The 23,940-nt window shown below is 38.6% G+C and overlaps 1 protein-coding gene across 2 annotated transcripts; it reads right to left on the reverse strand.

The window, feature by feature from the left end:
- Positions 1–459: 459 nt before the first annotated feature.
- Positions 460–23,370, reverse strand: RNF103 (ring finger protein 103). 2 transcript variants are annotated; one of them, XM_005900366.2, is made up of 4 exons: positions 23,145–23,370; positions 20,726–20,865; positions 9,077–9,192; positions 460–2,477 (listed from the first exon to the last, which is right to left on the reverse strand). In XM_005900366.2, exons 1-4 carry the CDS (start codon positions 23,368–23,370, stop codon positions 902–904), a joined length of 2,058 nt encoding a protein of 685 aa, XP_005900428.1. In that variant the 3' UTR covers positions 460–901. The 2 variants fall into 2 exon arrangements, with proteins under 2 accessions (XP_005900428.1, XP_070235555.1); XM_070379454.1 differs by lacking the exons at positions 460–2,477; positions 9,077–9,192 and adding an exon at positions 13,268–18,286.
- Positions 23,371–23,940: the final 570 nt, after the last annotated feature.

Genomic DNA, 23,940 nt, shown 5'->3' on the forward strand with positions numbered 1-23,940 from the left:
GAAAAGAAAAAAAAGATTATAGACATAGAGGAGATAAAGAAAATGTAACAAGATGTAAACACTGGGTGAATGAGACAAGTGAATGTTCACTGTACTATATTTCCAATTTCTCTATAGTTAAAAAAATTTTTCAAAATAAAAAGTCAGGAAAAATATATCAAGTAATCTATGTGTGGCTAGTATGCTATAACTGATTTTGTTTACTTGAATATACTCATAAATGATTTAATACTTTTAAAAACACCCACCATGAAATTTCTTCCCATCAAAGCTAACCAAGGAGGACTAAACCACCTCTGGCCAGTGTCAGCAACATAATCTGTCTCCTCCACCACCCACCTCCACCACATTAATCCAAGAACCATATGTGACTCAACTGTGAAATTAGCAAACAAGCAAAACACTTAGAGCACTCAGCCACCTTATCAAAAACAATTTAACATTAGAAAAGCTGTAATCTTCTGGTTTTAAAATAATTTATTTCATAGGTCTGTTTTAATTTCATGTCTCAGAGCATACATTATTTAACCAAGAGGTACTGGACAGAAATTGTAAAAAGGAAGGAAACATTTAGGATAAGAAACTGCCTCAATTCCATTAGAATTTGATCCTACCTTGTAAAGTCTTGCGAGGATAAATTTCTATCATACTTTCTTTGTGCTTACAAAAGAACATTAACTTCTGAATTTCCAATGTTGTAAATAAAAATTTTTACAATTAAGTATGCATTCAAATTGACACACAAGGCAACCAAATAATTGTCATCAACATTAGCATAATGTGTATTTCCTGTCACTGCACTAACATTAAACTAAACGTCAAACCACAAAAACATTGTGACTAACATTAAAAAGGCAGGCTGTAAGATACGCAAAGCTTATAAAGGACAAATTGCACATGGTTAAGATGGGAAGTCATTTGACAAGGGCTGGTGTTGTGCATATGGCTGCTTTTTTTTATAAGAAGGCCACCGGCAGACAGGGCAACAGTGTCGGCCCCCAGCTAACCACATCACAATGCAATTCTGATGGAACACATGACCACAAGGCAACCCCATTAGCAAACATCCATTTTCAAAATTCTCTAGGCATACAACACATTCAGTACAGTGCAGCATATCAGCAGGCCAAGTTAACCAATCAGGTTCCATATCTTCATTAGCGCTATATGATCCATAGGACCGCCCCTTCCTTTCATAAGGGCTGGTCTGACAATATTTATTGGCACAGGAACAAGCCTCAGCATCACAGTGACTTGCTCTTCCTGGAGAACTGTGAATGATGCTCAGTTTATCTTCAAATACTTCCTTCTCACTGCTCAAAGTGTCTGTGCTCTCACTGTCTGAGTCATTCTCAATATCTTGAGAACCCTCTGACATTTCCTCTTCAGACTGGACTCCGAGACATTTAAATCGCCACATTGGTAAGTTTTTTATATAATCAGTCGGTATCAGGGGGTGAAGCCAAAGATCAGGGAAAGCTAATCGCTCCAAGAACAAGTCAGGGTCTTCGTCCCAATCAGATTCTACAGGAAAGTTCTGGAAAGAAGCAATCGGGTGGAAGAGGTAGCTGGTGTACCAGTCCCATAGACTTGATAACCATTCTAAGTTATTGGCATTGACTTCATCATTGTTGATGTTGCGCCGTCTCTTCTTCTCAAAGTAATCGATTAGTAAACCATGTCCAAGGTATGTACTAAGAAACAAGGCTGGGTGTGAGGAATAAAACATCCAGTCTGCCCTTACCCATGAAGCCAGTGTGGTGGTATTGGAATATCTCAACAATTTTAAGCTATATTCATAAAAGCTATCTAAGTAAGGGAGCTGTAAAAAGCCCAACACAGGTAGCCAGGAGATAATTAAAAGAGAATTATACGTCCCTAAAGTGCTTATGAGAACCACAAATCGCTTGATGGTAGCTCCTTGTGTGATAAATAAGTCCATCCAAGCCATAAGGTTAACAAGAACCAAGCTCAAAACGAACAAATCATTTACTTCAGGTTGTAAGGAGCGCAAAAATGAATCCATGGCCTGAAGAGATATATACTCGCCTGTGTGGTTTCCGTATCTGTAAATTCCTTCAGGAGTTCTAAGTATGTATGACGGCATGTTATAGACACCGATATCTGTCATATAACTCTTGTTGTCCCACTTTTCCACATTTACAAAAATAAACTCAACTCTTCCAGTAAACTTTATGCTTAGTGCAGAGAAGAAAGCTGGCGGTTGGTCCAGGTTTGCAAATAGGTATATTTTTACCCAATACTGATCACTTTTATTCCATTCTTCTTTCAAGCGTTCAGCATTATAAATGGTTTTGATCCGAGAAGCTGCGTGAGCAGTTATCCACTTAAAAATGTGCTCTACTTCTATCTTGCGCCCACTGTACTCTTTAAGCATGACTTTCCCTTTGGAAGTACTCGTTTGTGGAACAGACATAATGAGTGTGGATCGAACCCAGCCTCTTCTCCTGCAGTATCTGTAAGAGAGGGAACTGTAAGTACACAGCAAGGCTGCTAGATGAGCTAGCTTGCTTATCTTCCCTGTTGTACAGTTTGTCTTTCCCTGATAATTTCCATAGCCCTTGAAAGATACCCTCTCCCCCAAAACAAATAACCCGTAAACAATCAAAAGCAGTACCAGCTGTATAAGAGGAAAAGCAAAGCTTTTTATCATCTTTTTGTTTTTATCTCTGTTTCTCCCTTTCTCTTTTTTTTTTTTTTTTTTCAAACAAAAACCTTAGAGCTTAAAAAGCCTTAGAGTCAAGGGAACTGACACATACATCCAGCACCTAATGCATTGTTGGAGCAGACTCTTGAGAGTCACTTGGACAAGGAGATCAAACCAGTCAATCCTAAAGGAAATCAACCCTGAATTTTCATTGGAAAGACTGATGCTGAAGCTGAAGCCCCAATACTTTGGCCACCTGATGTGAGGAGCTGACTCATTGGAAAAGACCCTAATGTTGGGAAAGATTGAGGGGAGAAGGAGAAGGGTGCAACAGAGAATGGGATGGCTGGATGGCATCACCGAATCAATGGATATGAGTTTGAGCAAACTGCAGGAGAGAGTGAAGGACAGGGAAGCCTGGAGTGCGGCAGTCCGTGGAGCCGCAAAGAGTCAGATATGACTTAGAGACTAACCAACAACAATACATTATGTGTTGGTAGGATCCAAAATATAATAGGAAAATGATTCCTGTTCACAAAGAATTTTAAATCCTATTAAGGAGACAAAAGAATAAAACTGTATATATCCTACCACTAAATAATGTAAATGAAGTTCAAAAAAAGGGACTTTTATTGGGAGTTTGAGTTGGTGAAGATTTCATAAAAGGTTTGGGAACTGAACTAGGTCTTGAAGAATGGTTAGATTCAAGTGGGCAAAGAAGAGAGAAGGAAATGGATTATCTTGTATGCTGAGTCCCTGACTTGAATGCAAGTTTCTGAGGGTAGGAGCCACGCTCTACACATTTATTAACCCAAGCACCCACCACATGCCTGATGCACACAAACACTATCACAGAGAAATCTGCACAAAAGCTCAACAAGTAAAGAGCAAGTCCTATGTTTTTTATACTTGTTCATCTCTTTAATGGAGACCATGAAGAGGAGTATTTAACACAGAGGAAACAAAGATAGTAAGTTTTCAGATTAAGAAGAGATTCAGGAAAAAAGGATATTATTGGAAAACTGGTGAAACTGGAATAAAATCTGTAATGTAGTTAATGGTATTGTACCAGTGTTAATTTCTTTAGACCATTATACCATGGTTATGTAAATACTAACTAAACTTGGTGAAAGATTATATATGGCAACTCTATACTATCTTTATCACTCTTCTATAAATATAAAATTGCTGAAAAAAAAAAGAGATTCAGTCCAAGGATGACTCCCATTTTGTGACAGTAAATATAGAAGAATTTAAAATTAAATCATTTGTTTAGCTTTATCCAATGGGGTCAGGACTCTAATCCTCTTGGAAATGGACATGGTCTTGCTATAATATTTGTGACAAACCTCTCTTTCTAAAAAAAAAAAAAAAAAAACTAAAAGATGAATGAAAGGAGATACCAGAAAATGAAAACAGCTGCTGTATTACAGTGGAGAGATAATCAGTTTTAATAATTTAATAATAAGGAAACAGTTTCCTTCTTTTTTCAAAACAGTCTTTCCTAAAAACCTACCATGTGGAGTTTTATGACATATGAATTTACCTCAGTAAAGTTGGAAAAAACAAAATCTACTAGGTGGATACATTTTGTTCACTACAGATTTGTAAATGAATGGTAAAAAGTATTTACTTTTTTATTGTGCTATTCAGAATACTAAGGTGAAAATCATAAATATTATGCTTTACTTAGTAATAAGCATAGATTGCTGCTGCTGCTACTGCTAAGTTGCTTCAGTCATGTCCGACTCTGTGCAACCCCATAGACGGCAGCCCACCAGGCTCCCCCCATCCCTGGGATTCTCCAGGCAGAACACTGGAGTGGGATGCCATTTCCTTCTCCAATGCATCAAAGTGAAAAGTGAAAGTGAAGTCGCTCAGTTGTGTCTGACTCTTAGCGACCCCATGGACTGCAGCCTACCAGGCTCCTCCATCCATGGGATTTTCCAGGCAAGAGTACTGGAGTGGGTTGCCACTGCCTACATTTAACTAAATTACATAAGCATATTACACATTTATATGATCAGATTAAGAGAGAAAGAAGTCTTGATATACATGGCACATGGTTTTATAATGACAATATCAATTTTACCTCAGGATTTCATGATACAATTTAAGGTAAGTGAAGACAACATGTTATGTCACAAAGACAAGATTAGTAATGACTCTGGGAAACTATCTGGGTGACTCAGGATTAGAGACCATAACTCACCTTGTTGTTTAGATTTACTTCCTTAATAACACAGATACCATTAATATCAATACAGCTTTAATTGAAATGGCTTGAAAATTATATACTCCTACAGAATAAAATACCTTCTACTCTGTGTCTTTGTTCAATGAAAAATAATAATTCACTGACATGAATGCTAGTTTTTCCTCCACCCCTACCAAAACCACAAGTGAACTCCATATAGATAGTTGTCTTATTTACATCTTAATTATCTAACTTGCTTTACGTTTTTAATTGTATGGGATACTTGAGATGACACATTTCTACTCTTGGTCATTCTTTTCATCTTTCTATAACCACCTTAGAGAATATTTGGCTTTTCTGATTTGTTAAATTACAGTCTTTCTAAATTTGTTAAATTACAGTCTTTCTGACAGAAAATTTTACCCTATAAAACAGGCAAAGTCTTAGTTCATTTACTTCTTCATGGAAGAAAACAAATGCACTATGTACTTTCTTTTCAGCTCAGAGATAAGTGACATTGATAGTTTTAAGGTTTATCACTGCAGAAGAATTTAAGAGTACCTAGGACAATAAGATTTTGTTTGTCATCACGTATCTTTCAGATTAAATCATGTTTTCTAGACTTGAAATCCAACACACAAAGTATATCATATCAATCTTAAAACCCAACTGTTAAACAGAAAATAAGACTAATATTCATATTATTTTTTAATAATGTTATATTGCCATATATCCATATAAAAACTTCTTACTGCTAATTCAAAACAACTTTTTAAGGCGACAACATCATAAAAATATCCTCCCATTCTTAAACTTTTTGAGATCTCTTAGACAATTTGAAGACTAAAAAGGATAAAAAAAAAATAGCTACTAAGTTTTGGTATTTAGTGTGCCATTCTGGTATGGCACATTATATTTAAAAAAGGAACACTGAAAAAAAAAAAAGAACTTTTGGTATTGTTTATAAGCTGTTGTTTCTTCAGACAAGGTCACTGTCTTCCCTGGCCTTCCTGTCCCACTCACCAGTCTCCTCCTTCCTTTCCCTTCCCTGCTTATTCCATGGGTCCCCACCCATGACTGTTTCATCATAAGCCCTCCTGGCCCATTTATCACTCAACTCCTGTAATTCCAGGGCCCTCCATCCACTCTCTACTATCCCTGCCCTGCCTCTCCAACCTCTTAAAGATAAATGTCCCACCTCACTTTCTACTTTCTCCAAAGATGGGGGAATAAAAGAGTAAAGAATAGACCTGGCAGGGAAAAGCTCCCTGAGACAGACCACTAGGTTGGGGAATGAGAGGAATTGAGGCCAGGTAAGATGGCTGTGTGGGAAAGAAATGAAAACTGCTGGCATGGACAGAGTCAGATGCTGCACAGAGTGGTGGTTCTGAATGTTCTTAAGGGGAGCCAATCAGGTCAGGAAAGTACCACTCTACAGTGGGCCCAGCATGTCAGAGGAGGCTGTGCCTGAGGCCGCCCGAGAGAAAGAACTATAGTCAAAGAAAGCAACACAGGCAGTAGGGGATACTCACCAGTTTTGCTGATTTTAAAAATCTAAGATCAGGATGATGAAACTATTCAACATATTAAAATGCTTGCTGAATAACACTATTCCCTGCCCAGTTACACCTTGCACTGACATTCTGAACACTTTTCTATTATCTCCCTATTTTGCTCTTCTGTATCTCTATAATCCTCAAAAAAAAAAAGAAAGAAAAAAATGACCCTGACTAAGCATACCATCTATGGCAAGAACAGAGTTTCCAAATAAATGGAAATGAACATGACAATATTGAAATAGATATAAATAACTCTGCATCAAGATCTTTATCTTTGTGACAAGACTAGAGAAAATGATGTAAAAATGTCTCTTTAATAACAAAAAATGATAGCTGCAGTCAGCAAAAAAGAAAGAGTTGCTCAAAAAGGGTCTTTTCCATCATAAATGGGCTTCCTCGGTGGCTCAGTGGTAAAGAATCTGCCTGCAATGCAGGAGCCACAAGACCGAGGGTTCGGTCAGGAAGATCCCCAGGAGGAGGGCACGGCTACCCACTCCAGCGCTCTGGCCTGGAGAATCCCATGGACAGATAGTCAGTCATGTCTGACTCTTTGCAACCCTATGGACTGTAGCCCTCCATCATAAGTAAGAGGGGGGATTATCTGAAGATCAAGATGAGGGATTCAGAGGAAACTTAAAGGTAGCTTATATGTTTCTCTTTACCATTCCTTAGCTGGTATAAAATCAAATAGGGCTTTTCAAAAGAAAAGCTAGAAAAATTTGTACTAAATTTGGACTCAATTATGACACTTCTGTGGAGAAGGATATGGCAACCCACTTCAGTATTCTTGCCTGGAGAATCCCAGGGACGGAGGAACCTGGTAGGCTACGGTCCATGCGGTCGCTAAGAGTCAGACATGACTGAGCGACTTCACTTTCAGGCATTGGAGAAGGAAATGGAAACCCACTCCAGTTACTGCCTGGAGAATCCCAGGGACGGAGGAGCCTGGTGGCCTGCCGTCTATGGGGTTGCATGGAGTCAGACACAACTGAAGCGACTTAGCAGCAGCAGCAGCAGCATGACACTTCTGACGCATTTTCCTTTACAAGATTATATTAAAAGTCAATATACTATTTCCTTCAGGTTTTCATGCTTAATAGATTATTTTCACTTTATACTCTGCTTAGTTTCATTTTGAGTTTTCTATTAATGTTATCTAAGAATTTATATTAGACTGAAATGTGTTTAAACTTTATATTTTTGTATATTTATTTTTACTTGATATTTTCTAATGTACTTAAAAGTTATAGTATTTAAATGTATTATTTAGTTTATTGATTTTTAAAAAAATAAATTCTGAATACTTTTCAATAAGTTAGCTATGTTAAGTACTGATTTTTGGCATTATCTAAAAAAAAATCAATATATTAGAACTATCATTCATTCTGGTATTGCAATCACCAGTGGGGTTGCGGGAAGATCTTTCACCTATACTCTATTTGGGAATGATGGAATAAGACCAAGTGCAATTGTCTTTGGTAAACAAAAGATAGAAATAAGAATGATTTCCTTTTCATAAGAACATGAACACTCAGGCTATCGTGGACATTTACACCAAAGGCATCACAACACAATCAAGATTCTGTGGTAAAGGTGAAAAGGGGAGCTTTGTGGGTAAATGAGATTACATGTGAGTGAGGAGACACAACAACGTCCCTTCTTATCCTCAACTTTTAAGGGGTCCTCCTCCCACAGGTCTCAGCCTATGTTACAAGTGAGCAGAACAAGGACAGTGAGGAAAATCAAAGCAAACATGCGCCTGAAGGAGAAGGGTGGGAGAATCTGAGGTGAAGCAGTAGTGGAGGCAGGTTTTCTTCAGCCAATGGGTCTCCCACTATGACCACATAAAAGGGACAATATATGTCAGGCATGTCTACCTACATTAGAAACTACCTAACATGGGGGTTTCTATGTACATATGCTACGCCCTGTCCTCAGCACTAAACAGAACATGCTGTACATGCTAATCCTTCATTAAATATTTATTGAATGGATAATTAAATAAACAAATTAATTCAAGTTGTAACTTGGAGGCACTAGAAATTCAAATAAAACGCATTTTGAAGAACAATGGGATAGTAAAATAATGTGACGACTAAATACTGGAGATGATGACAAAAAGAAACAAAAGTGCTTGCAAAGATTCTTGTCTGAGAAAATGAAAAAAAGAAATATTAAAGGACAGAAAAAGGCAGAAAGGACACGATTTACTAAAGAAAAAGATCAATATGAATTTGAACACTAGATTTAGGGAATATATTCCATCTGGGTTACTTGTAGGCAGATGGAAACGACTGTCAAAATGCAAACTAGGAGTTCGAATTAAGGAAGATTTAGATCGGCACAAAGGTGTCACCTAAAACCATAAATGTACTGAAGTCTCTTTGGGAAATAAAATTGAAACAAAAAATACCAAAGACATACTCTAAAGAGTCACCCTGTTAGAAACAGCACTGAAGAACCAGATAAAAAGAGATCTGAAAGAAAGAAACTGCCAGTTACCAAAAACTACTAATCAAGCACCCGTGTAACTAACACTGTGCTAAGCATGCTAATTAATTTTCAGTTTAAACAGGCTTCTAATACCACTGTCTTTATTACATTGAAAACTTCTGGTCAGAACTCAAATTCTAAGAATTGCCATCAACTTACCTGGGGTCACTGGAGCAGTTAAATGTGCCTGTACGTATTCCAAATCTCGACACCTTTTTCACCATTTTCTCCCAGTGGATTTTACCCACCAAAGGACTTCTGTCATTTGCGATGACCTATTCCCAAGAAGGAAAACAGAAACTTTAATCACCTAAAATGGCATCAAACCAACCATATACATCTATTTACTTTTTCTGAAAAACATATTCTATCCCTAGGTCTTGTTAAGTGGATGATCATATTATCACTGTACTTCTTGTAAGAAAAAGCAACTGTTCTACTGGAAAAGATCTAAAACATTGTGGGAATTCTCATACTCTGTGGCAGTTATACATAGGGGGTCAAAACCAAATTAAAAAGTAAGCCATATTCTCCTCCATGTAGCCTATTCTCTAGAATTAACTTGTGAAGAAAATGGACCTTGGAGTCATTTCTCTGCTCTGAAAAATTTAAATAACCCAAATGAGCTTACTAAAAATGACCATGTGTGGGTTCAACAAGTTCAAATTTCACTTTTTTTCTAAAGTATAATTATGGAACCAAGAGTCAAACACATGTTTTCTATTAAACTATGCTTGACTGAATGCAGATAACACTACCCTTATGGCAGAAAGTGAAGAAGAACTAAGGACCCTCTTGATGAAAGTGAAAGAGGAGAGTGAAAAAGTTGGCTTAAAGCTCAACATTCAGAAAATGAAGATCATGGCATCCGGTCCCATTATTTCATGGCAAACAGATGGGGAAACAGTGGCTGACTTTATTTTTCTGGGCTCCAAAATCACTGCAGATGGTGATTGCAGCCATGAAATTAAAAGACACTCCTTGGAAGGAAAGCTATGATCAACCTAGACAGCATATTAAAAAGCAGAGATATTACTTTGCCCACAAAGGTCCATCTAGTCAAGGCTATGGTCTTCCCAGTGGTCATGTATGGATATGAGAGTTGGACTATAAAGAAGGCTGAGCACCGAAGAATTGATGCTTTTGAACTGTGGTGTTGGAGAAGACTCTTGAGAGTCCCTTGGACTGCAAGGAGATCCAACCAGTCCATCCTAAAGGAGATCAGTCCTGGGTGTTCACTGGAAGGACTGATGTTGAAGCACAAACTCCAATACTTTGGCTACCTGATGCAAAGAGCTGACTCATTTGAAAAGTCCCTGATGCTGGGAAGGATTGAGGGCAGGAGGAGAAGCGGACAACCGAGGATGAGATGGTTGGATGGCATCACCAACTCTGTGGACATGGGTTTGGGTGGACTCCAGGAGTTGTTGATGGACAGGGAGGCCTGGCATGCTGTGGTTCATGAGGTCGCAAAGAGTTGGACACGACTGAGTGACTGAACTGAACTGACTGAATCAATACTACTACTTCTATGGGATTTTTCTTAACAATCACAAAGATACTAACATATTAAAAAAAATTACCATTAATAAATTCTACATTCTTGAACTTCTAACTTCAAATTTGCAAATAGCTTTCAAACACAATTAGGATTGGAAGAAGAAAAAGATTTTTAAAAGAGAAAACTATAGGTTAACCTTCAAAATATGTAATGACTTCTTTCTCAGCCTTTCTAATTGTTAATACCTTTTCCCTTTATTCTCTGTCTTCCTACTTTAAGGGAATTTCAATAGAGATATCAGAAAAACAAACAAAAATTATATATTAAAAACAAAAATTAAAACCAGAAATGACTAAATGAGAACTTATAAAGGAAAGCCAAAAATGTCCTATGTCTCCATGAATCCATATGTTTGATGTATTTTAAGCCCCGGGTATATAGGCCAAGTTACTTTTCATGAATGTTACAGTACCGATACTATTTAATTCAACATTATAGGACAATACTCTGGGGGCCACTAAGCTATCTAGAAGGGCGGGCCATTTCCATGTTCACAAAGCCTCCAGCAAGTGAAATCCCAGGGGAGTGAGTATATGCAATGAGTGCTGGGTGAGGCAAGAGACGGTACAAATACCTCATGTCTGGGCTCTCCCCTGGGAACAAATTTCAAGGGCACCAGGAGGAGAGAACCTGCATGATGGTGAAGAGTGACTTAAAGTTCACTTTAGAACTTCTCTGGTGGCTAAGTGGTTAAGAATCTGCCTGCCAACGCAAAGGACAGGGGTTTGATCCCTGGTCTGGGAAGATTCCACATGCTGAGGAACAACTAAACCCAGTGCACTGCAACTGAAGCCCTAGAGCCCATGCTTCACAACAAGAGAAGCCTGCACACCAGAAAACCGGCCCAGCCCCTGTCCCTGCAACTAGACAAAGCCCACTCACAGAAATCAAGACCCAGTGCAGCCAAAAATAAATAAATAATAAAAAAGTTCACGTTATGTGCCAACAGATTACTGTCCAATAACCCTTGCTGTATATGACTGATACTATCATTCTCATACCCAGAGAGACACACATAGGTATGTAACATATGTAATGTAACTTTGATGCTTAATAAATACCTACACAAATACACAACTTAAGGCACGGAACTAATGGCTCTGATAGTACTCTTAAGTGAAAATAAAAGGCCTCATGGAGGGAGACATGTATTATCAAAATGCTCAGACGGTTGAGGTAGCCAGGAGGACAATGAGAGGACATGGTCTTAGTAGGTAAAAGTGCTTTCTGAGGAGGTTCACACAGGCACATTACCCAATAAGTTCCTAGCCTCCACAGTTTTCTATTGTCTAAAAGTACTTTATAAATTTTATCTGAAGAATAAGGGAGATCCAAGAAGACAGGTTCTTCTCTTCTCTTCACTTCTTTTCCTACCACTGAAGAGTCAAAATGGTAGCTCTTTTATCCATTAAGTAATCAAAGAAATCTTGACTTCTTTTTCAGATTACTCAGGTTTAAAAAAAAAACTGTAAAATCATATTGCCATAGTCCCTGTTGCTGTTTTTAGTAACTCCCCTTTCACTCTTATTTCCTGAGCAAGGCTGCAAATAACCCAAACACTTCAGGTCTGTATTTACAATGACAATGTATCAAGGGGTTAATCAATTTAGGTCACTATAACTGATAAGCATCCCTGGTTATAGCATAGGCAACAAAAGAGTGTGAAGAGAAATGGGAACATCCCTGAAGCAGGTACGTGGCAGTGTTTAACCCCAGGGCCGTATTTATGCAAGCTATTCTCTTCAAGAAAGTTAGAGATACCAAGGGAACATTTCATGCAAAGATGGGCTCGATAAAGGACAGAAATGGTATGGACCTAACAGAAGCAGAAGATATTAAGAAGAGGTGGCAAGAATACACAGAAGAACTGTACAAAAAAGAGCTTCACGACCCAGATAATCACGATGGTGTGATCACTCACCTAGAGCCAGACATCCTGGAATGTGAAGTCAAGTGGGCCTTAGAAAGCATCACTATGAACAAAGCTTGTGGAGGTGATGGAATTCCAGTTGAGCTATTTCAAATCCTGAAAGATGATGCTGTGAAAGTGCTGCACTCAATATGCCAGCAAATTTGGAAAACTCAGCAGTGGCCACAGGACTGGCAAAGATCAGTTTTCATTCCAATCCCAAAGAAAGGCAATGCCAAAGAATGCTCAAACTACCGCAAAATTGCACTCATCTCACATGCTAGTAAAGTAATGCTCAAAATTCCCCAAGCCAGGCTTCAGCAATACATGAACCATGAACTTCCTGATGTTCAAGCTGGTTTTAAAAAAGGCAGAGGAATCAGAGATCAAATTGCCAACATCCGCTGGATCATGGAAAAAGCAAGAGAGTTCCAGAAAAACATCTATTTCTGCTTTATTGACTATGCCAAAGCCTTTGACTGTGTGGATCACAATAGACTGTGGAAAATTCTGAAAGAGATGGGAATACCAGACCACCTGACCTGCCTCTTGAGAAATCTGTATGCAGGTCAGGAAGCAACAGTTAGAACTGGACATGGAACAACAGACTGGTTCCAAATAGGAAAAGGAGTACGTCAAGGCTGTATATTGTCACCCTGCTTATTTAACTTATATGCAGAGTACATCATGAAAAACGCTGGACTGGAAGAAACACAAGCTGGAATCAAGATTGCCAAGAGAAATATCAATAACCTCAGATATGCAGATGACACCACCCTTATGGCAGAAAGTGAAAAGGAACTAAAAAGCCTCTTGATGAAAGTGAAAGTGGAGAGTGAAAAAGTTGGCTCAAAGCTCAATATTCAGAAAACTAAGATCATGGCATCCGGTCCCACCACTTCATAGCAAATAGATGGGGAAACAGTGGAAACAGTGTCAGACTTTATTTTTTTGGGCTCCAAAATCACTGCAGATGGTGACTGCAGCCATTAAATTAAAAGACACTTACTCCTTGGAAGGAAAGTTATGTCCAACCTAGATAGCATATTCAAAAGCAGAGACATTACTTTGCCAACAAAGGTCTGTCTAGTCAAGGCTATGGTTTTTCTTGTGGTCATGTATGGATGTGAGAGTTGGACTGTGAAGAAATCTGAGCGCCGAAGAATTGATGCTTTTGAACTGTGGTGTTGGAGAAGACTCTTGAGAGTCCCTTGGACTGCAAGGAGATCCAACAAGTCCATTCTGAAGGAGATCAGCCCTGGGATTTCTTTGGAAGGAATGATGCTAAAGCTGAAACTCCAGTACTTTGGCCACCTCATGTGAAGAGTTGACTCATTGGAAAAGACCCTGATGCTGGGAGGGGTTGGGGGCAGGAGGAGAAGGGGACGACAGAGGATAAGATGGCTGGATGGCATCACTGACTCGATGGACGTGAGTCTGAGTGAACTCTGGGAGTTGGTGATGGACAGGGAGGCCTGGCGTGCTGTGATTCATGGTGTCGCAAAGAGTTGGACACGACTGAGCGACTGAACTGAACTGAACTGAACTGATTCTAATATCTGCTTTTAAGAGTTTAATAATTCCTAACAGAACCACATAAAAATGAAAAATCCCTTAGGCTTTGAGAAAAAAACAAACATTTTATTTGACTCTATAGGTATAGTCATAGTTATGGTTTTTCCAGTAGTCATGTATGGATGTGACAGTTGGACCATAAAGAAAACTGAGCGCCACAGAATTGATACTTTCAAAGTGTGGTGCCAGAGAAGACTCTTGAGAGTCCCTTGGACTGCAAGGAGACCCAACCAGTCCATCCTAAAGGGAATCAGTCCTGAATATTCAATGGAGGGACTGATGCTGAAGCTGAAGCTCCAATACTCTGGCCACCTGATGCGAAGAGCCAACTCATTAGAACAGACCCTGATCTGGAAAAGACTGAGGGCAGGAAGAGAAGAGGGCAACAGATGATGAGATAGTTGGATGGCATCACCGACTCAATGGACATGAGTTTGGGTGGACTCCGGGAGTTGGTGATGTACAGGGTGGCCTGGCATTTTGCAGTTCATGGGGTCGCAAAGAGTCAGACATGACTGAGCAACTGAACTCATTATTTTACTTCAGATTATATAGGTTATCTAAAGGCTCCAAGCTGACTTCTGTTAGAATGAAAATCCCTTCCCCAGCAACATGTCACCTGGGATGTTTTCTGACAAACATTAGTATAACTAGTACCTGGTTATGCTATTGCACATCAATGTTCTTCAGTCCAGTTACACATGAAGACTTCCAATTTAGTGTATTTAAAAATACACTTTTTTCCAGGAGAAAAACTACTAAATTTTTCCTAGTACTAATTTTCCTGGACTCCACTTCATTGTCTAATAGTTCTTTAGGATCTCTCAAGATGGAAGCACCATTACAGACCACCTAACTTACTAGCTGGGAAAGATGATCTATGCTAACATTTTTTTATTGGCCCACACATTTTAGTAAATCAAACAGTAAGCTGTTTTATGGCATAGACTGTAGGTTACTCATCTTCTTTGCCCTCCTCACAAGGTTCAGCTGGCACACATTATATTTCAATAAATATTTGTACGATGGTTGGATGAATGGATGAAACCAGTGGTTGGCTGGTAAATGTTTAACTATGAGCTCTCTAGAAGAAAATGGAAGTCCTGATTTCTATCATTTACAGACGTCCTCCCACACAGCTGATTTCAAGTTACTAAAGTGATATTTCTAAATGTGGAGTTGGGAAGAGATGTTAACAATTGCCTTTCATGACGCTGGGTTCAGCACACACTGGAAGGAACTCAGTTGGACAATGTGAAACACTAAATTCCCATATTTTCTGATGTCAAACTTCTACAGTTCAGTTAAGCTTCCCAAGAGAAACCGGGTCTCAGGTTATTGCTGGGTCCCTTCCACATGTATTACATTTGTATAAGAAAAAACCTACACATTTTTGCCTATTTTTCAGAGGTGGGTTTTATTACTAATCAGAACATTTGTTGTATACCTTTTAATACTGTCAATTCTTATACAACATGGAGGCTAAATTAAATAACTCTATATAAAAGGAGTGTAGAACTATGGTATTTTCTGCATCTCTCAATATTGCATTATAACAAGGAGTTTTCTACTTTAAAAAAATCATAGACAATCTAAATATATATATGCAAATTGTATAAGATCATTAAGTGAAGATGATTAACTGATAAAACCAAAACTCAACAGCATTTAATTCTTTGGTAGCCTCACTAGCTTTCATCATGAGTAAACACAAATAAAAGCTTTTCACTAATACAAAATAAAGGAAGACTTACCAAGTATTTCACCTTTACATTGTGTAACGAGAGCAATAAATAAGTTAGAATTTCCTTGAACAAAACTACTATCTAGGAGTAAAAAAATAAAATTTTAAAACAGCTGGTAACTCTTTTCAGCCAATCAGGAACTATATTAACATAATAACTTCAATAAATATTGACCTAAAGCTTTACTTTAAAGCATATGCTTTTCATTGCTACCTCAACTACGGTGATGTTAAATTCCTTATGATGTGACAGAGCCAGTAGAGAATAGATAGCACGGTCCGTCTTTGAACTTCTTTGAACAAAAGTCAAAATACAGAAATAGTAATGTTAAGAACAGGATAAATCCATAAAACCCATAATGTATGCTAACTTCTTAATTTCAGATGTACTATTCCATCTGCCTCTCTGAGCAAGAATCTTTTGAAAGAAAAGAAACTTCTATTTGTGATGCTAAAAAGATTGGTTGGCAGTAGCATCAAAGAATCTACACAACTGGAAATAAATAACTAATGAAAGATACAAGGTTAGGTTAGGAACAGAGCAAGAAAACTTAGAAAGAGCTGACTGAAAAAAGATGACTTGGTTCTTTCATAGATTACATAGTCTATTATTGGTAAATATGTCCCATATGTACTGCTGCCTTAGAAACTACAATTAGTTCTTCCTACCTCTTATTACAGAGAATATAGAACTATGGAAAAGTTTCACATGAAAAGAAATATAGGGACTTCTATGATGGTCCAGTGGCTAAGACTCTGTGCTCCCAATGCAGGGGGCCAAGGTTTGATCCCACATGCAGCAACTAAGAGTTTGCATGCCACAACTAAAGATCCTGCATGCTGTAAAATAAATAAATATTAAAAAAAAAAAAAGAAGCATGCTAATATTCTAATGTAAGGCTAATTCATGAGCGCTGCTGTTGCTGCTAAGTCGCTTTAGTTGTGTCCGACTCTGTGCGACCCCATAGACGGCAGCCCACCAGGGATTCTCCAGGCAAGAATACTGAAGTGGGTTGCCATTTCCTTCTCCAATGCATGAAAGTGAGAAGTGAAAGTGAAGTCACTCAGTCATGTCCAACCCTCAGCGACCCCACGGACTGCAGCCCACCAGGCTCCTCTGTCCATGGGATTTTCCAGCCAAAAGTACTGGAGTGGGGTGCCATTGCCTTCTCCGTCATGAGTGCTAATACATCTTAAAACAATTAACAGAAAGATATGAAGATCGTCAACATATATGATTCAGAAAATAAACTCATGAGTTACTGAGAAGACAGAAATTGTAGTGTGTACTTAGTCACTCAACTGTATTCCACTCTTTGCGACTCCATGGACTATAGCCCACCAGGCTCCTCTGTCCATGGGATTTTCCAGGCAAGAATACTGGAGTGGGCTGCTATTTCCTTCCTCATAATGGATATAGAATGAGTTAATTAAATTACAGAAACTAACTTTTTCTTTTGTAGTGTCATCCACATGCAGTGTCACCGAAAAAGGTAATCAGTCAATCTAGATTACCAATTCATTCCAGAAAAAGAATGAACTAAGTAATGGAATAGCTAAGTCATACACCCATTTACACAGGGCTTCCCCAGTGGCTCAGCAGTAAAGAATCTGCCTGTAATGCAGGAGATGCGGGTTTGATGCCTAGGTCAGGAAGATCCCCTGGAGAGGAAAATGGCAACCCACTCCAGTATTCTATCCACTATTATATCACAGTGGAGATAGTGAAGGACAGGGATTCATGGAATCACAAAGAGCTGGACATGACTTAGCAACAGTATTCTGTTGTCTGAACAACAACAACCCGTATTCTTGCCTGGGAAATCCCACAGACAAAAGAGCCTGGAGGACTACATACAGTCCATGGGTTCGCAGAGTTAGACATAATGTGGCAACTAAACAACAACAATATCCATTTATTAAAGTGACTTTCCCCCTTAAATCAGTATACCGAAACATCCCTTCAATAACATATGAAATATAAAGTGCTAATTATCAATTATATGCTACCTAATTACATTTTTCTTCAATAAACACAGAAGGAGAGTATAATTCATCTGATTAAGAAAATGATATTAGAAACCTGGGAGGAAAAATAAAAAGAATTTTGATATCCTTAAATATTTCTTACACAAGCTACCTAAAACAAATGCAATATGAAGAACACTGAATTGGTTGGGTTCTATACACCCTCACAGATTAAAACAGCAACAGCAGCGATGACAGAGCAAACTGAAATGAGTTGATTTCTTTCAAAACAAACAGAAAAGATTGATAATTCAAATAGTTAACAACTGAAACCCTGAATGCTGTCCTTCACAAAAGATCAAAGAAATATAACCTGAACTGAAAGAATGACAAGCAATTGAGAGAATATTTCTCTTCTATTTTGAGAAGGTATTTTCAATTAAAAACAACAACACAGCTTTCTTTTAAGAGCCAAAGTGTCTGTGCCGATGAGCTTAGCTGGTAAGTTCAGTGCTGAGGACACTGTAACCGAGGTTTCTATCTCAGTCTTCTCAGTTGTCCTGCCAGAGACTGTTCTTTCAACCCAAGCAGCCATTTGACAGATGCAAGCCACTGGACCCGGGGAACACAAGCCAGACAGTGGTGATCAGTGCAAATCTTGAAGGTCACTAGAAAAACTGTGTCCTACTGCACCATTAACTATTAACACTTATGAAGTTTAAAAAAACATTCTCAGGGAAAAATAACTTAGTGATAAGAATGTATAACATTAACATTCACTACCATTCATTACTTGTTCTTCACTTCATTTAAATGTCACCTTATTAGAGAATTCTTAGCCACTCTCTTGTCTCCTTACTCTGCTTATTTGTCTTAGCACTTACCATTAACTGATGTTATATTAAATATTTATTTAGTTAGTGCCTCCCTCTCCCAAATAGAATGTGAGTTGCTTCAGAGAGCAAGGAGTTAGGCTGGTGTATGTTCTCATGTATCTCTGGCCTTGTGCACAATTAACTGATGAATAAACTGGATGAATTTTGTAATGTATCAAGGGAGTTTAATCCATGCTTATCTTTAATATGATATCAAAAAATAATAGATCATTTAGAAGCTAAGACTATATTGTGAATTAGTGAAGCAGAATGTGCTTGTTGTCTATAGGCAACACTCTATACACCAAAAGGATTTCCAGACTTTTGCCATGGGTTTTCCAATTTTGGAAGGTGTTCAGCCTCTTTATCACTCATCTCCATGGGACTGTTCAATGACAAACATGGACAAACGTAACACATAGGGCAGTGGGACTGGCTGTTCAGTTCAATCTCAGTAATGAATTGAAAATACCAAAACCAAACCCACAAGTCTTCCTCAATCAGACTATCAGAACTAAATATCTGGGGAAAGAAACAGAATAACTATTTATAAATTAAGGCTTTAAAGACGCTACAGTTTATTTTTTCAATACTAATAACACAGAAATAGACTAGAATTTGATGGATAATGTATAGATAGTACCCATATGCTCCTCCCAGTTTTTCTGCTTGCTGAATTTTAAAAATGTCAAATTATTAATAGATTAACAGGAGGATAAATGGTCAAATACTATAGGAAGATTGCAGTAAAGGAAAGGTCATGTGATATCCAATGCAATTAGCTAAAGAATTTCCAAACGTCAACAGTTAGGCTAAGGAACTACTATTCTATCTTCTTCAGGTGTAAATGTATTTATTTGAGGCCACGTGCAACAGAAAATCTGTTCACAATCATATTGCAAATCAGTGACAGGATCAGATTCGCTGCTAAGGTCCCTCAACTCCCAGCTTTTTCTACCTTATTTTGCAGTCATTGTTCTCAAGAAAGAAATATGAAGCAACAGCTATTTTGTTTCCTATGCCCTGAACCAAACTTTGCCAACCCCAATGTGAAATGGCAATAACACTGGACAAGAAATCAGGGGACCTGGGATTTGATCCTGGTTCAATAATTATAATTTTAGCTGAATTAATGTTGCTAATTTATTTAAGATGTTACTTTAAGTGAAGTTACTTTTAATAACTTTAGACTTTCTTTCGGAGAAGGCAATGGCACACCACTCCAGTACTCTTGCCTGGAAAATCCCATGGACGGGGGAGCCTGGTAGGCTGTAGTCCACGGAGTCCAGAAGAGTCGGACACGACTGAGCGACTTCACTTTCACTTTCATGCATTGGAGAAGGAAATGGCAACCCACTCCAGTGTTCTTGCCTGGAGAATCCCAGGGATGGGGGAGCCTGGTGGGCTGCCGTCTATGGGGTTGCACAGACTCGGACATGACTGAAGAGACTCAGCAGCAGCAGCAGCAGCAGACTTTCTCTCAGCAATGTTATGAAATTACATGTTCAATATAATACTGATTTTTCTACCTTACATAAAAATACCCAAATGATAATGCGTGTCCACTCATTTACCATAAACCACACTTTCAGAAGCATTAAAGATGATTTTTTTTGAGGCCCTTCATAGCTCTAAAATTCTAATTGCTAACTAAATCTCACAGTTTTGACAGCATAAGAGCCAAGGTCTAAAATTATAATCTCATCAATTTCATGAGCAAAGTAGTAAGCCCCCTACCATTTCCCACAACACTGCTTCTTCTATTAGGCACACAGCTGGTTACTTCCCTAACAAAAGGACTCCTTTACTTTTACTTTAGGGTTTTTTCTTTAAAAACAAAAATGATTTGGATCACTGAATAAAAACTGGGAGAAAAAGCACAAATCACTAAATAAAAGGAATACATGTGTTTCTTAATGAAGCTCTGACAACAAAAATGGATTTGCCTCTCCTGATTCTAAACAGTCCAACTTTCTTTCCCCACCACTTCCCTTTCCCCACTCTTTAATTAATGTTCGCTTTCCTTGGTCTGCAAAACCTCTTTAAGCGAACACTGAAGCCTCCCCATGAGAACTGATTATGTCTAAGAAAGATGACACAAGTACACAGAAGGGTCACCAGCTGGTGACTACTATTTTGGTAACAATTATTTCACTTCTATCACTGTTTCTAATACCTGAACCAGCCAGATGCCATCTTTTGTGTCTTCTACAAGCTCATAGAAGTGCATTTCACCACTGAAATTGGTACTAGAAACAGATTCAGATGCTTCTTCTTCTTTGAGTGCAGAATAAAGCTCACCTTCCATCAGGTCACCTGAAGAAAAGAAAAAACATTAATAAGATTTCAAAAATCTCATGTTTCAATAATTAATTCTATTTTATATGATGTCATTGTACTTGCGTTGCATTCTACAGAAGAGTAGAACATGAATATGTCTGTTTAATATTCACACATTCACATTAATTATGTAAGAACCTTTTATGTGTCAGGCAAAAATGAACAAAACAGACTTGGAGTTATCACATAATTCATTAGGAAATTACTGAATTTATATCAGTCCCCAAAGCCATCACAGTATTATTTAGTTTGTGTCCAGGTATTTTATGTAAATACACTATTTAAATTTTAAAATAGCATGATTTATATACTTCTGAAACTGACTGTCATCACCTGCATGAAATAGCAACAAGGCTTATGTGACTTGAAGGTCAGATACAAAAGATTATCTATAAGAACAAATTTCATATTCATACACACTTACAGTGCAAATTTATAGTTTGTATCATGAAATAATAAGTAAAGAAAAACACTGCCATCAAATTAACTTTTGTCAACTGTTCACAAGGCAAAACAAGCACCGTATCATGATGATAGCAGCAAAACCATTCACAGCAAATCCTTAAACTATAAAGTTAAACTGCTTTATAAATTGTGGGATGTGCTATAAAACATGGGATCTGAGCCATATTTTTGTGGGCTGTGTGTATTCTTTAAATATTAAGTGCACTTTTTGTATGCTCAAAGTTACAAGCATTTTTAGGCTCAAAGGAAGGCAATGCTAAATAAAATCAAAATCAAAAGAAAAAAAATGTGTTATCAAATCACTTTATCATGAAAAATGATTTGGCTTGGGCAGTTAAGGCACTTTTTATTTCTAAACCTAGAGAGTTTATTTATTAGAGATCTTTTACCTTACTCTATTCCCTCTACACTACACCTCAGCCATGGGAGAAATAAAAGTAATCAAAAACCAGTCAATAAACAAGAGGCACAATTTTATGCAAATTTAAAGAAAAAATGGTCACTTTTACAGAGAATGTTTACTCTTCTGTCCCAGTAATGATCCTAACTGTAACCAACAAACATGTGGGTGCTAAAGTCCTCTGAAGTTAGTATTCTTGTCTATCATATTGCATGGCTGTAAGATACTAAATAGGAAAAAAACTCTTATAAATAAAAAACACACAGCTGACAGATATACCTGAAACAACAAAAAAGTTAACTATCACTTTCAACTGCTTCCTACAGCAACCCAAAATGCCTTTCTCAAATTACAGTACCCTCTCCCTTCCAGGAAATGTGTCTAAACAAAGATATAGTTTGTCAGGGGTGAAAAAAAAATTATGTGTATTTCTCACTCAAATTCTACCCCAAAACTAAGTTATTGCAACTGCACGCGTTAACATGTTAAATGTCTCTTGGCTCAGTTCTATTTCTCAACCCATTTAAGTTGATACAGCAGTGCTTGTGGTACAGAAGGGAAAAAATAGTTTTCATCCAAGATACAATTAAAAAAAAATCATTACAGAAATAGAAATAAACTCTTTCAAAACAAACAAGGTAGACATTCCACAAAAAAATCACCTTATTTTCACCAAATTTAAAGTATGAAAAGCTAATACTGTGCCATGTACACTTTCTCTAAATTTAAACTCATTATTTCAAATGTATATCTTAAAAAAAATGTTTTTCCATTTAATTTGGCATCCGATGTTCACTAAACTTACTGTGATTACCATTTCATGACATACAAATCATCATGCTACACACCTTAAACTTGTACAGTGCTGCACGTCAATTATATCTCAAAAAATTAGAAGAAAAAATAAAATAAAATTGAAATCCTAGGCCTAAACGCTTCTTTGATATTAAATATTTCAGGAATGTTTTTCCCTCCGGTATCTTGCTATTACTACGGTGACAAATGCTTCGATCCATAGTCAACGTTATGGGGGTTCTTCTTTTCTTATAGCCTTATGAATTTCAACTGACAAATCATGCTTTCCAGTTTGTGACTGGTTGACATTTCCAAATTTTGAGAAAACCACTCCGTAAACAACGCTAAGAAGCTGCACGTGAAACTGTTATTTTAAAATAATCTTAGGAAGACATGCCAACACCCCTACAAATAATTCCAGGCCCCTTCTGAAAACTGGGGTTTACTCCCTTTTTTTTTTTTTTTGGTAGAAAAACTGGACAAAGAAAATCTAGGCGGCTCTGGAAGTAATCTACTTAACCTTTCGAGGTATCGACTCATCCTGGGAGACCACCCCGCTCGCCCACGAGGAGACCCTCGGGGAGCAGATACTTGCCTGACTTTTCCACCAGTTCCCGGACATCCTTCTTCTCGGGCAACCCCGAATACCCCAGCCCCCGACATTCCAGGATGGTTTTCAGCTTCTTGAAGCTCAGCGCCACCGGATCCACCAGCTGGGTGGCAAAGATGCCAGTTTCATACCACACAATGGCCTCAAAAAACCTGGCCAGGACGAAAAGGACCAGAAAATAGAGGAGCAAGAAGAAAAGCTTCAGCCACATCTTCCCCTGCGTCTCCTCTCTTTTCAGAGAGCTCAGAATACGGAGAGGAGGAGGGTAGACTCGGGGGGTGCGTGGGCGAGGGCACCAGCTCGCCGTGGGGTCCTGGCTGCCGTCACCGCGAGGCCATCCCCGGCGGGAGGCAGGTGGACCGGGGTGGGTGGGGGGTGGTATGTGTGGGGGTGAGGAACAGATGACCAGGGGCAGAGACGCAGGGACTCGCGCGGGGCCTTCTAGCCAAGAGGCGAGAAAAAAAAAAGGTGGGGGGGACTAAAAAAACTCCATCAATTAATTAAACCCGGATAGGAGGGAGGCGCGGGAAGAGCCCGAGGGGAAAAACAAGAGGAGGGCCGTTTCCCCGGGCTGGGAGGCACTGATCGAAGTGGCGGGGTCGGCCTTCCAGCACCGTGATCTTAGGGAAAGGGGAGGCCAAAAGAAAAAAAAAATCATTCAGGTCCACAAAGGAAGCGGGGGTCGGCCTGCAGGCCGGGGCCGGACGACGGCAGGCCCAGGAGGCGGTTGGGGCCGGCCGGGCCAAGGCCGGGCTCCAGCGGCCGCGGTCAGGAGGGCGCG

This window comes from Bos mutus, chromosome 11, assembly GCF_027580195.1.
Source record: "Bos mutus isolate GX-2022 chromosome 11, NWIPB_WYAK_1.1, whole genome shotgun sequence".
Lineage (NCBI taxonomy): Eukaryota > Metazoa > Chordata > Mammalia > Artiodactyla > Bovidae > Bos > Bos mutus.